Raw genomic sequence first — 13,868 nt, 5'->3', positions numbered from 1 at the left:
GCGGTACCTTTTCAAAAGGTACACCTTTGTACCTAAAGGGTTCATACTGGTCACTTAAAGATTCATATTAGTACATAAAGTGTACATATTAGTACCTAAAAGGTACAAAAGTGTACCTTTGGAAAAGGTACCGCCCCAGTGACAGCTTTTGTACCTTTTTTTCTGAGAGTGTACTGACTCATTTTTGACTGTCGATTACTGTAGAAAATATTCAAAATAATTGTGAGAGAAGAAATTGCAGTTATTGCAATGCAAGTAAACCTGTCGAATTTAAAGCAGAAATCTAATTTTTGTTCAAACGCTGAATAATTTACTAAAAACTCTAATTATTATTTGAGCTCTCCTATTTTTTTCTTGTCATGCATTACCAAAGTAAACCTGTCGAATTTAAAGCAGAAATCTCATTTTTGTTCAAATGCTGAATAATTTACTAAAAACTCTAATTTTTATTTGAGCTCTCCTTTTTTTTTTCTTGTCATGCATTACCAAATTAGTTCCAGTGAGTAGATTTTTCTTCATTTAAAGTCTCTTTATCGATGTTGTGGCCATGACACTATAATATCACACTGACAATGTTCATACTGTAATTAATAAACGTCAAATTTGGCTCACGTGAGCATGCATCATGAATTTATGTAGCATTTATACAACACAGGTATTGTAAACAATGTATTGAAAATATATTGTAACCATAATACTGCTGATGTTGCAGGAATATAGCCATTGCTGCGGATATGGAGTTAAATCATAAATAAATAAATAAATGCACTTCTAATGCTAAAATCTGCTTATATGCTATTTGTGCATCAGCAGAAATGTTAATATTGACTGTGCATTTTATAATATAATCTATAAAGTAGCTCTGATGAATTATATTGTATTTTATCTGTCTACCTATTCTTCTTATACAGGCAATATGTGTCTGTGTTGATATACACTACATGTTCTGGGATTATTAGGCCTGTTATTTGCAGCCTATGTATGTAGGGTCTTAAGTGACTCCTTTTCTGCTAAGTGATTCATTTGTAATCATGCCAGCTGTTACTTGTTGTTTGCTAAAGGCTGGAATATATTATACGACTTTTGCTCTGATTTTTATTCTGGATATTTGTTTCTGAAAGTCAGAGGCAGATTCTGAGCAGATTTCACAGAAAATTGCATAGTGTATAATAAACAAAGATTTTTTTAAATGCCATCCAGTTTTACCTCTGTAAATATTTTTTTGGGTGACAAGACGCTTTGAGAACGATTTTTGATAATGCATTGTGCAGAAATTCACTCCTTATCTGAATCTCCGCATAGTGTCAATGTAGACATAGTGTATGTGGCCACTAAAGTTGCTGTATATTAAATAATCTTTAAAAAAATATTTAAAGAGCTGCAAAATCTGGTGCAAATAATTGCATTTTATCATTTTAATTGCATGCCAGCTCTGTGTTTGCTAAATTACTTTTGCACAGATTTCTGCCCCGATTTGCTGAAATTCATAGCCACACTGTAAAAAAATATTTAACCTATTTAAGTTAAAAACTTAAGTTCAGTTGCTGCCTTAAATTTTTAAGTATAATAAAATTTTCTATACAAGTAATTTCAACAAATTATATTAAACTGACTTTTTAAAACAAATCAGCTGAAATTTATTTAATTTGATAAGTTAAAGTGATAGAAAAACATATGTTGACTTGACTTATTGATCATACCTGCAGATTTTGGCCATTTGGAGTTGACATATTTCACACAAAATTGTGTAGTCAATGATGGACACACACTCTTTTTGTTTTTTTTAGCTTCAGATTTTAATTCCATCCATTTGGAGGAAATCAAACATGTCTGATATTTTAAACCGATTCTAGAACACATTTTTTTTTAAAATTCATCACGCGTCTCCTAGCAACAACCCACATGTTTCTGCATGAGTTTGTCGTGTTTGGAATGACTTGAAAGTCTGGTAGTGTGTGATCCGCAGTCGTTTAGTGTACAATGGCCAGCATGCCCAGCGTACTGTACCTGTTCAGATTTTAAAGGTTGTGCAGTTGCATCACTATTACTATTGGATTTGAAGAGTCCCCTAATCCAAAGTACTGTATTAATGAATGCATGAAACTGTCTTTATCGTGCAGCATTATCTAAAAAGCAGAATATTATAGAGACTTGCCAACCACAAAACAACACACTTAAAACCACTCAGAACATCTTAGTAAGTGCATAGCAACACCATATCAACCACTCACAACACTCTGTTAAGTTGCAGTGAGACTAGCTATTACTATATAGTAAAGTAATAAAAATCGCAGGACTTTTATGCCAAACGTGTCAATATATATATATTGTATTGTATGTGCTCTAGGTCTGGAGTGATGTAGAATTAGATCCCGTGGACCAAAAGACTTTCAGAAACTCACATTCAGCCAATCTGCTGAGAGATGAAGGAGGGAAGACGCAAACTAAACAGGGCAAGACAAAGAACAAGAGGCGATTTTTATTTTAAAAACAAACAAGCAAGCCCTGTCCAGATTTAAAAAGTAACGCAAAAGTAACGTAACACATTACTTTCCATAAAAAGTAACTAAGTAACGTAATTAGTTACTTTTTTATGGAGTAACACAATATTGTAACGCATTACTTTTAAAAGTAACTTTCCCCAGCACTGGTAACATGAGCTAGAACATTTGAGTGGTTTGTGAGGAAATATATATGTATACTTGTGTAAGATACAGTATAAAACAAGAAAAAGTGGCTTGAATCTTCATCTTGATTCAAATTTATATTTACATTTATGCCCTTGGCACATGCATCTGCACCAAAAGAACATAATGCTCATATGTTATGTTTGGTGAAGCCCTAATTAGCCATTTTTTGTGCCAATCAAATGTTATCCGATGCAAATTCACAGGGAACAGGCCAAGTGCTGTGTACATTCCCACATGTTCTATGTTATCATTATTATTGCTTTATTAGCTTTATAGCTTTATTGTTTCCTGTGCACTGCATTGGACTGCATGAGATTAAATGAACAGTGAACAAAAATCCCACGACTGGCTGCTACTTACCACCTTAATTTCCCGGATTATTTCTCATTCATCTGGATCTTGGAGCATTAGAGAGACTCGGGTAAGTACAGGTCAAACCTTTACATAAACTCATGATTAAAATGGGTGTCGTATTGACGTATGACGTACGGTCTGGAGTCCTGGTTAGTCTCAGGTTAAGAACGAATCACCAGCTGTGGGGAACTGTTTTGGCACTTGTTTAGACTTGTGAACGGTCTATAAGAGAGTCTTTTTTGATAGGACCAATCAGCTGTGCTGCCATTTTCAAAGCTATAGCTGACGAAGCAAACTTGACAGAAGGTAAACCAAACTAATTAAAATATCTTTGAAAATTATCAGTGATGATGGATGATTGGGGTCCAGTGTGAATTCTGGGCCAGTTGTTGCATTGCCACAATGCATTAATTATGAAATTTGGTGACTTAAATTTTGAAAAACACAAAATCACTGTTTTTTTGGAGTGTGTACACTCTCAGAAAAAAAGGTACAAAAGCTGTCACTGGGGTGGTACCTTTTCAAAAGGCACACCTTTGTACCTAAAGATTCCATATTGGTACCTTAAAGGTACATACTTATTGATCATACCTGCAGATTTTGGCCATTTGGAGTTGACATATTTCACACAAAATTGTGTAGTCAATGATGGACACACACTCTTTTTGTTTTTTTTAGCTTCAGATTTTAATTCCATCCATTTGGAGGAAATCAAACATGTCTGATATTTTAAACCGATTCTAGAACACATTTTTTTTTAAAATTCATCACGCGTCTCCTAGCAACAACCCACATGTTTCTGCATGAGTTTGTCGTGTTTGGAATGACTTGAAAGTCTGGTAGTGTGTGATCCGCAGTCGTTTAGTGTACAATGGCCAGCATGCCCAGCGTACTGTACCTGTTCAGATTTTAAAGGTTGTGCAGTTGCATCACTATTACTATTGGATTTGAAGAGTCCCCTAATCCAAAGTACTGTATTAATGAATGCATGAAACTGTCTTTATCGTGCAGCATTATCTAAAAAGCAGAATATTATAGAGACTTGCCAACCACAAAACAACACACTTAAAACCACTCAGAACATCTTAGTAAGTGCATAGCAACACCATATCAACCACTCACAACACTCTGTTAAGTTGCAGTGAGACTAGCTATTACTATATAGTAAAGTAATAAAAATCGCAGGACTTTTATGCCAAACGTGTCAATATATATATATTGTATTGTATGTGCTCTAGGTCTGGAGTGATGTAGAATTAGATCCCGTGGACCAAAAGACTCTCAGAAACTCACATTCAGCCAATCTGCTGAGAGATGAAGGAGGGAAGACGCAAACTAAACAGGGCAAGACAAAGAACAAGAGGCGACTGGAGGAAAGACACACTGAAGAGAAGGTAAGGTATGTGCTTCACGAGCAAATACAGTAAACAGTCATTATTGACTGTAGATCATTATTAGTAATGGATTCCCAGGAAACTGATTAAACGCACAGTGACTCTTTAGCTCCGCCCACGGCACGCCTCCAGAGCTCGACTGTTTTCAGAGAGAAGTGTAAAGCTGTATCTGTCTTTTATAAAGCTGATCAAACTAAAGACTCTTCAGAGATATGAAGGATGCAGTACTACTCTATAAGTACTCAAGAGAGTGTGTACACTCTCAGAAAAAAAAGTACAAAAGCTGTCACTGGGGTGGTACCTTTTCAAAAGGCACACCTTTGTACCTAAAGATTCCATATTGGTACCTTAAAGGTACATATTAGTATCTAAAAGGTACAAAAGTGTACCTTTTGAAAACGTACAGCAGCTTTTGTACCTTTTTTTCTGAGAGTGTATGAATTAGCTGTTCCAGCTATTATTGCTTAAAATCTAGTAAGTTACTGTAAATTGTACAATGGTGTGTCAGATCACAGCATGGTAATTTTTGTTAGGATACCATGATGAGATTTTAATATTATGTGAAACTTTACTATAGAGAGGCACATCAAGATAATAGTTTAATAAACGCGCTAGTCCTTAAACCGTTAAAATATGTGAGGTAACTTATATTCTTAAATGGTTTAATCCAGTTTCTTTCTATATGACTTTCTATTTAAAGTAGTCCCAGTGTGCTTCTAAAAACGGATATTCTTTACGTTTCATTATCTGGGATGTCAAAACGCAGTCAACCGAACAGCCTCACAGTTTCTTCTTTCTCCGAATCGCCAATAAATCACAGAAAAACAACATTGATTAAACGTCAGTCTTAATTTAGCTGCACAGACAGGGGTTTAGGGTTAACTAGAGCCACAAAATCCCAACAGATCAGAGGCAAATATATAATCGAATGAGGCTGTGGCGAAATTGAATATTAATTAAATGATCGGCCACGAATCCTTTTTGATTGGATGAAAGATAAAAGCTGGTTTTATGATGAGGACTTGACTCATGAATATTAAGTTTTTTCTCTCTTGTGCACACGAACTTATTACATGATTATCTGTAGGCTAGTCTTGTTATTTTATTTGCATTTAACACAACTTTCCAAACCCATTAGAACCATTCTGTTTATCACTCACGAACAGCTCAGCCCCTAACCAAAATATGTTCTAATAACATTCCCATTAGGTTATGGGTCTCGCTTATTATTAAATATTATTAACATTTAAAAATACATTTAAAGCGTTTTTTTAATAAATAATATTATTAATTATTATTAACATTTAAAAAAATATTTAAAGCGTTTTAGGAAAAAAGTTCCATAAACAATGTATAAATAACATTTTATATTCAAAACGTCTAGCTTATTATTAATTATTATTAACATTTAAAAAAAAACATTTAAAGCGTTTTTTAAATAAATAATATTATTAATTATTATTAACATTTAAAAAAACATTTAAAGCGTTTTAGGAAAAAGGTTCCATAAACAATGTATAAATAGCATTTTTGTACTAACGTTTTGAGAGCATTGTTAAAGACTATAAAACGTTGAACAAGCGTGGCATAGAGGACCTACAATAATGTACAGTATTTGAAAAATAATGTGTTTTTTGAACATTAAAGCATGTCAACATATTCTGTTACACCAAATACACCAAATAATGATCTTTAAAAAAGCATCATATGACCCCTTTAATGTTACTGAAAGAACTTTTTTTTTTTCTTCTTCAAAACTTTGCCAGAACATTCTGAGAACATTCTCTAGCTGTTAGCTGCATGGGAACACTCTAAAACATGCTGGGTTTCAACCCAACTTTGGGTACATATTGAAACAACCCAGCATGTTTTAGAGTGAAGAATCAAAACGTAAGCAATGGTCTAGTCACGTGTTATCACTTTTGTAAGAAGATCTTTGTTTGCAGTGCTGTTTTATCCAGTAGATGGCAGTATTTGACCACACTATTTAAACTAGTAAACTGCAGCTCATACTCTGAAATGATAGAAAACACATCTCACCTGGTTACTGATAAGACATGTTCAAAATAACACACAGTTGTGATTACCATCTAATGCTTTTGTTCTGAAACACGTTACCAATTGTTGTCATCAACTAGGAGGAATTAGCCGGTATTCCTGGCATGCACATGCTCTAAAGCAGAGATGGGAGAAACTGACATCAGCTTGTGTTGAGACGATCATTGTGTCACTAACACTGAGCCGGGCGTCTCCTGCATACATCTCACATGACCTCGTTTAGATGGCTATGGCTTCAGGGCATGACCGCTTATTGTGAGGTAGTTATTGTTAGAGATATAGTAACATTATTGTTTTTTGATTGTTTGTTCTTCGAATTGACATCAGATATTATTACTGTAAATTAACTCTATACTGTATAATTCTAGTTTCACATTTGCTTCAATTTCACAGCATCAGACCTAGTTAATGTTCATTATACGATAATGGCATTTGTGTAAAAAGGGCCATTTGACCGACATGTTTTGTTAGATTAATTTAGCTCAGCTAAGTATTGAAAGTGCTCCTGGCATCCAAACGAATGTATTTTTGCTCAGTGTTCGCTGGATGATTATTTTAATCTGAGATTATTTGTGGCGACAGTGTTTCACAGTAAAACATTTGTAGACCGACCAGTATTTTTGCACATAAAACGGATTAAAATAATTTATTATGTCTGGCAACAATCATATTGTACAAGAATTTCTTGTCATATCTTACAATGTATGTATATAAATGTAATATATATATATATATATAGAGAGAGAGAGAGAGAGAGAGGTGTTAGGGCAATATTTGGATAATCTCAGAAATTTAGGACAATGTTTTTTTTCCATGCAAATTAAGCAATTAAATAAATAAAATATATAAAAAAAACTAAAAGTTATGTTTTGTGCTAAAAATTAATTTAAAATATTGGGTAGGTGATTTATTGATATATTTAAATATATCAATAAATCATTAAAAACATGGTTGAAATGTGCACATAACAGGAGGGTTAAATAATTAAATCATTCACTGGATAAATCAGTGCTGTCAGTATTTTTATTATTATTTTTTAGGGAGAAACAAGTACCGAACAAAGCGCATAAAATAATAGTCTAAGTGGTAACGGGATCTGAAAATAGGCCTACTGTCATAATATTTTAAAGATATTAATGACTGATGTTTTTTATTTCAAAGAAGACATAAAATAATCAAATTCAACAATAAACAACATTAACATTGGGGATGAATTTAAACATTTTTGCCAGCAATATAAATAAATGAACAATGTATTCAAGACCATTGTTAGTTTTGTTTTCATAATACACAATAATATCCTTTAATGTAAAAACGTAGTTAATCTTTACTAAATTAAAAGTAAATTATGCCAGTTCCATCCAAAGGTTTTGGACAATTTTACATTCAAAGAAAAATGAATCAGCGCTTTCTCACTTTTACAAAAAGGAATGTACTTTTTAAATGTACTTTTTTAGTTTTATTATTAATATGATATTTAAAGGGTATTAACAAAGCAGTCTTCCAATTAATTTGATCAGTAATAGAGTTCCAAAAAAAATTTTTTTTTTTTTTTTTTTTTTTAAATAGTACAAATATGTTTGTTATTGCATTCTTTATCCGTTTAATGTTCGTTTTGGTTTTGTCATTATTATAGAGTTACAGTAGACATGACGTTTAACAAGCTGAACAAGGATAAGAGGAATAGCTTTAATAACAGAATTAAATTCCTCAAAGCGCTGTCGGTTTTTTTATTTTTTATTTTTATTAGACATTAAAGACATAACATGCAACATTTACAACTTTAACAAGACATCCAAAAAGATAACACAATTAAAGGAATGGGTTTACATTACATAGAAAAAAAAGAGGAAAAATCAATAAAAATCAATAATAATACTTAAAGAAAAAAAAGACAGCATATACCCGTTAAATTTTTAAGTAACTTCAACTCTTTAGCGAATAAAATTGTATCTCTACATTTTTTGTTATCAATACATTGTAGAGACTCAAAATACAAATGAAAATCAGTCATAAAAACCTCCAAACAGGGTTTAGAACTATTTCTTTTACTTTTATGAATATGAAATTTACCAAATCATTAGATTCATCATAAAATTGACAGATGCATTTTTTTGATTCAAAATATAAGATAACATCTTTGGATGTTAATTCACAATTATAACCAGATTTCTGGTGAATATATATATAGATACATCTTCCCAGAATTTTCTGGAATGGTAACATTAAAAAAAAAAGATGTAGAATTCTTTAAAGCGCCGTCGGTCTCTCAGGCCGTCCGTCATCGGTGACGTCACCGCGTCCGCGCAGCGGAGGGAAGTTCCTCTCGGCGCGTGTTAAAGGGGCGGAAGTCAGTCACAGAGTCAGACGCTCGCCGGAGTTTCTAAACTCGTTTTCTCTCTCTATCTTCCGCACTCACGGTTTGGCTCCGCAGCAGCTCCGAGGTGAGTGACATGAACTTGTGTTCTCGGGACTTTACGTGGTCGCGGCGCGACGCTGTAACGAATGAAGTTGACGGTGTTACGATTCGCGTGGAGTTTAAAAAACAAAAAACTCGCGTTATCCTCTAAATCTGATCCGAATTAAAGTTCTTGTAAGTGTCCAAAAGAGGATTTACATCATGAAAACCTTAAATATTAAAACGCAACCCGACTGTAGCAAGGTAATGTTTACCAGTGGTTATCGGTTAGCTTTTGAGGGAGTTTTAACGTTTTTTTTTTTTTTTTCGCGCTTTTTCGGTTTTGAAAGTTAAAGCGGTTTATGAATATTAGGCTATCTAATGAGGAAGTGGTTATCTGCTCATGTTTTCGTAAAGGCGTGTCAGTATAGCTTCAGATAAGTAGATTTATCGCTATTTATTTGATAAGTTGCATATTTTGTTTAGAGATTTGATTAACGTTATGGCTGTTTTTTTTTATGTCTGCCTGTTGCATGTTTAAGTTTCAGGTGTCATTCTGCTGTCATTTTGTCCTTGAGACTTTTAGTTTTAAGTAAGAAACAAAACGGAAATGTTAATAGCTAACATGAGAAAATAGTAAAATTGTCGTTTTTGCGTCAGTATAGCAGATGAAGTCCTCAATGTGGCAATTTGAATAGGTTTGCTCTAAGTGATGTTGCATGTCAAATAACAGACATTTGAGGCTCTTTATAGTCATCGATGTTTCATGAAGAACTCCTAAAATGAAAGATTCCCAGCGGGTTTTTGCAGCAGAGCCATTGAATTACAATTTTGGGTTCTTCAGATAACTATTAAGTCAACAGTTATTAAACGAACCGTGATTTTCTTAGTGTAAAGAACATTTGAATAATCTGAAGAACCTTTTGTGGAATAGAAGGGTTCCATAAATGTAAAGATTGGTCATGGAAACGTAGATGCCAATCAAGAAATGTTATTTTTAATAGTGCATGGATGTTAAAGGTTCTTCATGGAACCACCAATGCCGACAAAGAACGTTTATTTGTAAGTGTGTAAGAAAAAATTGGTCTTTTTAAGCACAGTTTATTGAAAGATTCTTTTGGGGGACCAAGCAAAAATGGTCTGAAAGTGGAGTGTTGGAGAATGAAGCCTTTTGAGTGGATAATAATCGTAAAGTTAAATGCAGTATGAACATAATTAACAGTCATTTCATGTAATTTTGTCGGTTCCAAATGACTAACCGGTCAGTGACCTTAAAGGATTAGTTCACTTCCAGAAAAAACATTTCCTGATGATTTACTCACCCCCATGTCATCCAAGATGTTCATGTCTTTCTTTCTTCAGTCGCAAAGAAATTAAGGTTTTTGAGGAAAACATTCTAGGATTTTTCTCCTTATAATGGATTTCAATGGGGACCAATGTGCTGAAGGTCCAAATTGCAGTTTCAGTGCAGCTTCAAAGAGCTCTACACGATCCCAGCCGAGGAATAAGGGTCTTATCTAGCCAAACCATCGCTCATTTTCTTAAACAAATAAAAAGGGGCCAGTAAATTCAGGAAATTTTTATTCTGGAAGTGAACTAGTCCTTTTAGCAAGAAAGTGAGTAGTGTGCTTGCTTGCGTGTGTGTGCATACTATATTTTCATACAAAATCATCCTCAGAAGTGAGCTAAATTTGATGAAACCTTCTTTAGAGACATCTGGGGAATTAGTCGATCAAAAACAGGATCGTCCCCCATGTGTGTAGGTGGAATTGAAACACAGCAACACTTTACCAACCCTCCTAACCTTCCCATGCGATAGACTGGATTGAGTTATTACAGATGGACGTGATCCAACACGCCTGAACTGAACCCAGGCCGGGTGCGGTTTTGTGTCTCCGGTCTGCAGGTGATGTCTGTAGGAGCTTCACCATTGGGATTTTTCAATAAGAAGTTGGTAATAGCCTAGTAAAACACAAGGACATTTTGTTCAGGTGCATTCCTGTTACATAAGAGCCAATGAAACGCTGGTAATCATTCGTTGGTCAGCATTACAGAGTGCACCTGTGTTTTACAGGGAAGCTCCGAATGCTTTCGCAGCTGACTAACCAACCGAAGCAGCGTCTGAGAATGTGTTTACGGGTCACTTTGGTAGTTTCTAGGTTCTGAGGTCAGACCTGCATGGCTAAACATTAAACTGGTAAATGTTGCATTGAAAGTCCAGCACTGTTAGAGCTTGTTTCTTTAAGTGTTGGCATAATAAATTCCTAAATTGCCACCTATGGATCGGTAGCTCAACCCTGTCTACACATGCAGTGATTTAACGGCTGTCATAAGCATTTTATTTTAGAGCTTGGATGGATGAAGAATTAGGTAATTCCTCCATTAAATGGAACTTTCCATAAACTGAAAAGTTATGCTGTTTCTGGCCGATATGATGTTTGGCTTTGATCTTAAGATAATATTCACTCTTAAAAATAAAGGTTCTTTATTAGCATCGATGGTTCAGTGAAGAACCTCTAACATGCATGTAAGCTTTCCATTCCACAGAGGTTCTTTTTACTATGTTCTTCAGACTAAGAAAAATGGGTTCTTTTAAGAACTGTTTACTAAAAGGTTCTTTGGCGAACCGAAAATGGTCCAAAAATGAAGTGCTGGGAATCCAAAATGTATAGTTACTTTATATTACTAAATAAAATGCAATGTTTTTATTGGACGGCTGGATACCAGGCTGTCCGTTTTCCAGGGCGTGCCTTTGGTATCGCGTCGTACCCGTCACCGAGCAGCCTGGCGCCATTCGCACCATGAGAAAACCAACCGTGACTGACAGATCAGTGGAAAAGCTTGTTGGTGTTCGCACAGTTTTAGCTCATATGGTGACTGACATATTAAGCCTCTGTGGTTACCCCTTGTTTATAGTTTAAAAGTTTGTTTTTGTGTATATGACTGGGCATGTTTCAAGCTCAAAAGTAACTAATTGCCATTATTATGTGCTTAAAGGAATAGTTCACCCGAAAAATAACATTTTCTGACAATTACTCTGACCATCCAAGATGTAGATGAGTTTGTTTCTTCATCAGATTTGGAGAAAGGTAGCATTCCATCACTTGCTCACCAATGGATTCTCTGCAATGAATAGGTGCCGTCAGAATCAGTCCAAAACAGCTCTAAACAAATATGTGGGTGGATTTTGATGTGAGAGACAACAGGAGATGGACTTTTACAATGCAGGACGTGTTGTTATGGATTATGGACTCATATTTTAGCCAGAAACAATGGTTTAATGTTAAAATGCCTTAATGGTGTATTTGTTTCTTGCATTATAAATTCTAATCTTACATTTGCTTAAAATTTGTCGACTTTTTGAAGTATTTGTTCATATAGATGCTTTCAAGCTACTAATCATGGACAAAAATTCTGCCAACCCCAGCTTAAAGGTCCCCTGAAGTGCCTTGAAACACGCAGCGTTATTCTATGTAGTGACGTAATTTCAACTGAAACAGGAAGACAGGGCGGGACAGATCGAGCAGCCCCGCCCCCTTTTTAAATTAGCCAATAGCGTTTTGTTTGCACAGTCAAAGCCGTTGAGCTCGGTAAAGCCACATTTGACGGCAACAGTCTTAATAGATTACCCCCTAGATTCAATATGAAACGGTTTAGTAAAACAAAATAGTCTACATTTTCTTCATCAGATTTGGAGAAAGGTAGCATTCCATCACTTGCTCACCAATGGATTCTCTGCAATGAATAGGTGCCGTCAGAATCAGTCCAAAACAGCTCTAAACAAATATGTGGGTGGATTTTGATGTGAGAGACAACAGGAGATGGACTTTTACAATGCAGGACGTGTTGTTATGGATTATGGACTCATATTTTAGCCAGAAACAATGGTTTAATGTTAAAATGCCTTAATGGTGTATTTGTTTCTTGCATTATAAATTCTAATCTTACATTTGCTTAAAATTTGTCGACTTTTTGAAGTATTTGTTCATATAGATGCTTTCAAGCTACTAGTCATGGACTAAAATTCTGCCAACCCCAGCTTAAAGGTCCCCTGAAGTGCCTTGAAACACGCAGCGTTATTCTATGTGGTGACGTAATTTCAACTGAAACAGGAAGACAGGGCGGGACATATCGACCCCTTTTTAAATTAGCCAATAGCTTTTTGTTTGCACAGGTCAGAGCCATTGAGCTCGGTAAAGCCACATTTGACAGCCACAGTCTAATAGATTACCCCCTAGATTCAATATGAAACTCCTAGTAAAACAAAATAGTGATCATAATCATGCTGAGGCTGTGTAGTTTTAAAAGTGTTTAATATATGCCGACTCGCGCATATGATCCGCTCCGTGCGATCGTGTCTCTGGACCGGAGCCAAAGTCTGGATCAGACTGCGTGCGCTGCCGCGGTTCGTGTGATACAACGTGAAACCAGACCTTATTTGCCCCAATCGAAAGCATATTTACACTATCTGAATCGTTCCGTATCACCTACATTGTACACTACGTGCCATTCACTGTACAGGAAATACTACACTGTGAACAAGTGACCGATCTCAGCCGTGGCTTCAGCGTCTATTTTATAGTGTAGGGGGCAGGCACTTCGGCTTCTAGAGAGCATTTGATTGGACAGAAGATTTGATGAGGATGAAAAAAATCGTTCAGCTGTTTTGGAGGAAGTGACTAACTAAAAGCTTTGAATGCTTATATCTTCTAAATGCGAATTTTGTCACTGTTTTGGAGCACACTGCCTTATAGATAACCTTAAGACTAACATATTGATACTAACACCCAAAAAAACTTTAATTTTGATTTCATGGGGACTTTAAAGTAGTCAAACAGAAAACAGTTATTTTAAATTGGAATAATATTTCACAATTTACTGTTTTTTTTCTCTGTATTTTTGATCAAATAAACGCAGACTTCTTTAAAAACATTAAAAATCTTACTGATCCCAAACTTTTGAATGGCAGTGTAT

The 13,868-nt window shown here is 35.0% G+C and overlaps 1 protein-coding gene across 1 annotated transcript in view; it reads left to right on the top strand.

Moving 5' to 3' along the window:
- opn4xa (opsin 4xa) overlaps nucleotides 1-2,488 on the top strand; it is a 20,914-nt gene extending 18,426 nt beyond the window's left edge. The window contains 1 exon segment of the mRNA XM_016568637.1: nucleotides 2,348-2,488. Coding sequence (XP_016424123.1) covers nucleotides 2,348-2,488 — 141 coding nt within the window.
- Nucleotides 2,489-13,868: the final 11,380 nt, after the last annotated feature.

This window comes from Sinocyclocheilus rhinocerous, unplaced genomic scaffold (genome assembly GCF_001515625.1).
Source record: "Sinocyclocheilus rhinocerous isolate Xijiao unplaced genomic scaffold, SAMN03320098_v1.1 scaffold2818, whole genome shotgun sequence".
Lineage (NCBI taxonomy): Eukaryota > Metazoa > Chordata > Actinopteri > Cypriniformes > Cyprinidae > Sinocyclocheilus > Sinocyclocheilus rhinocerous.
The sequence above is the reverse complement of the archived record's forward strand: the minus strand, read 5'-3'. Positions and strand labels throughout refer to the sequence as shown.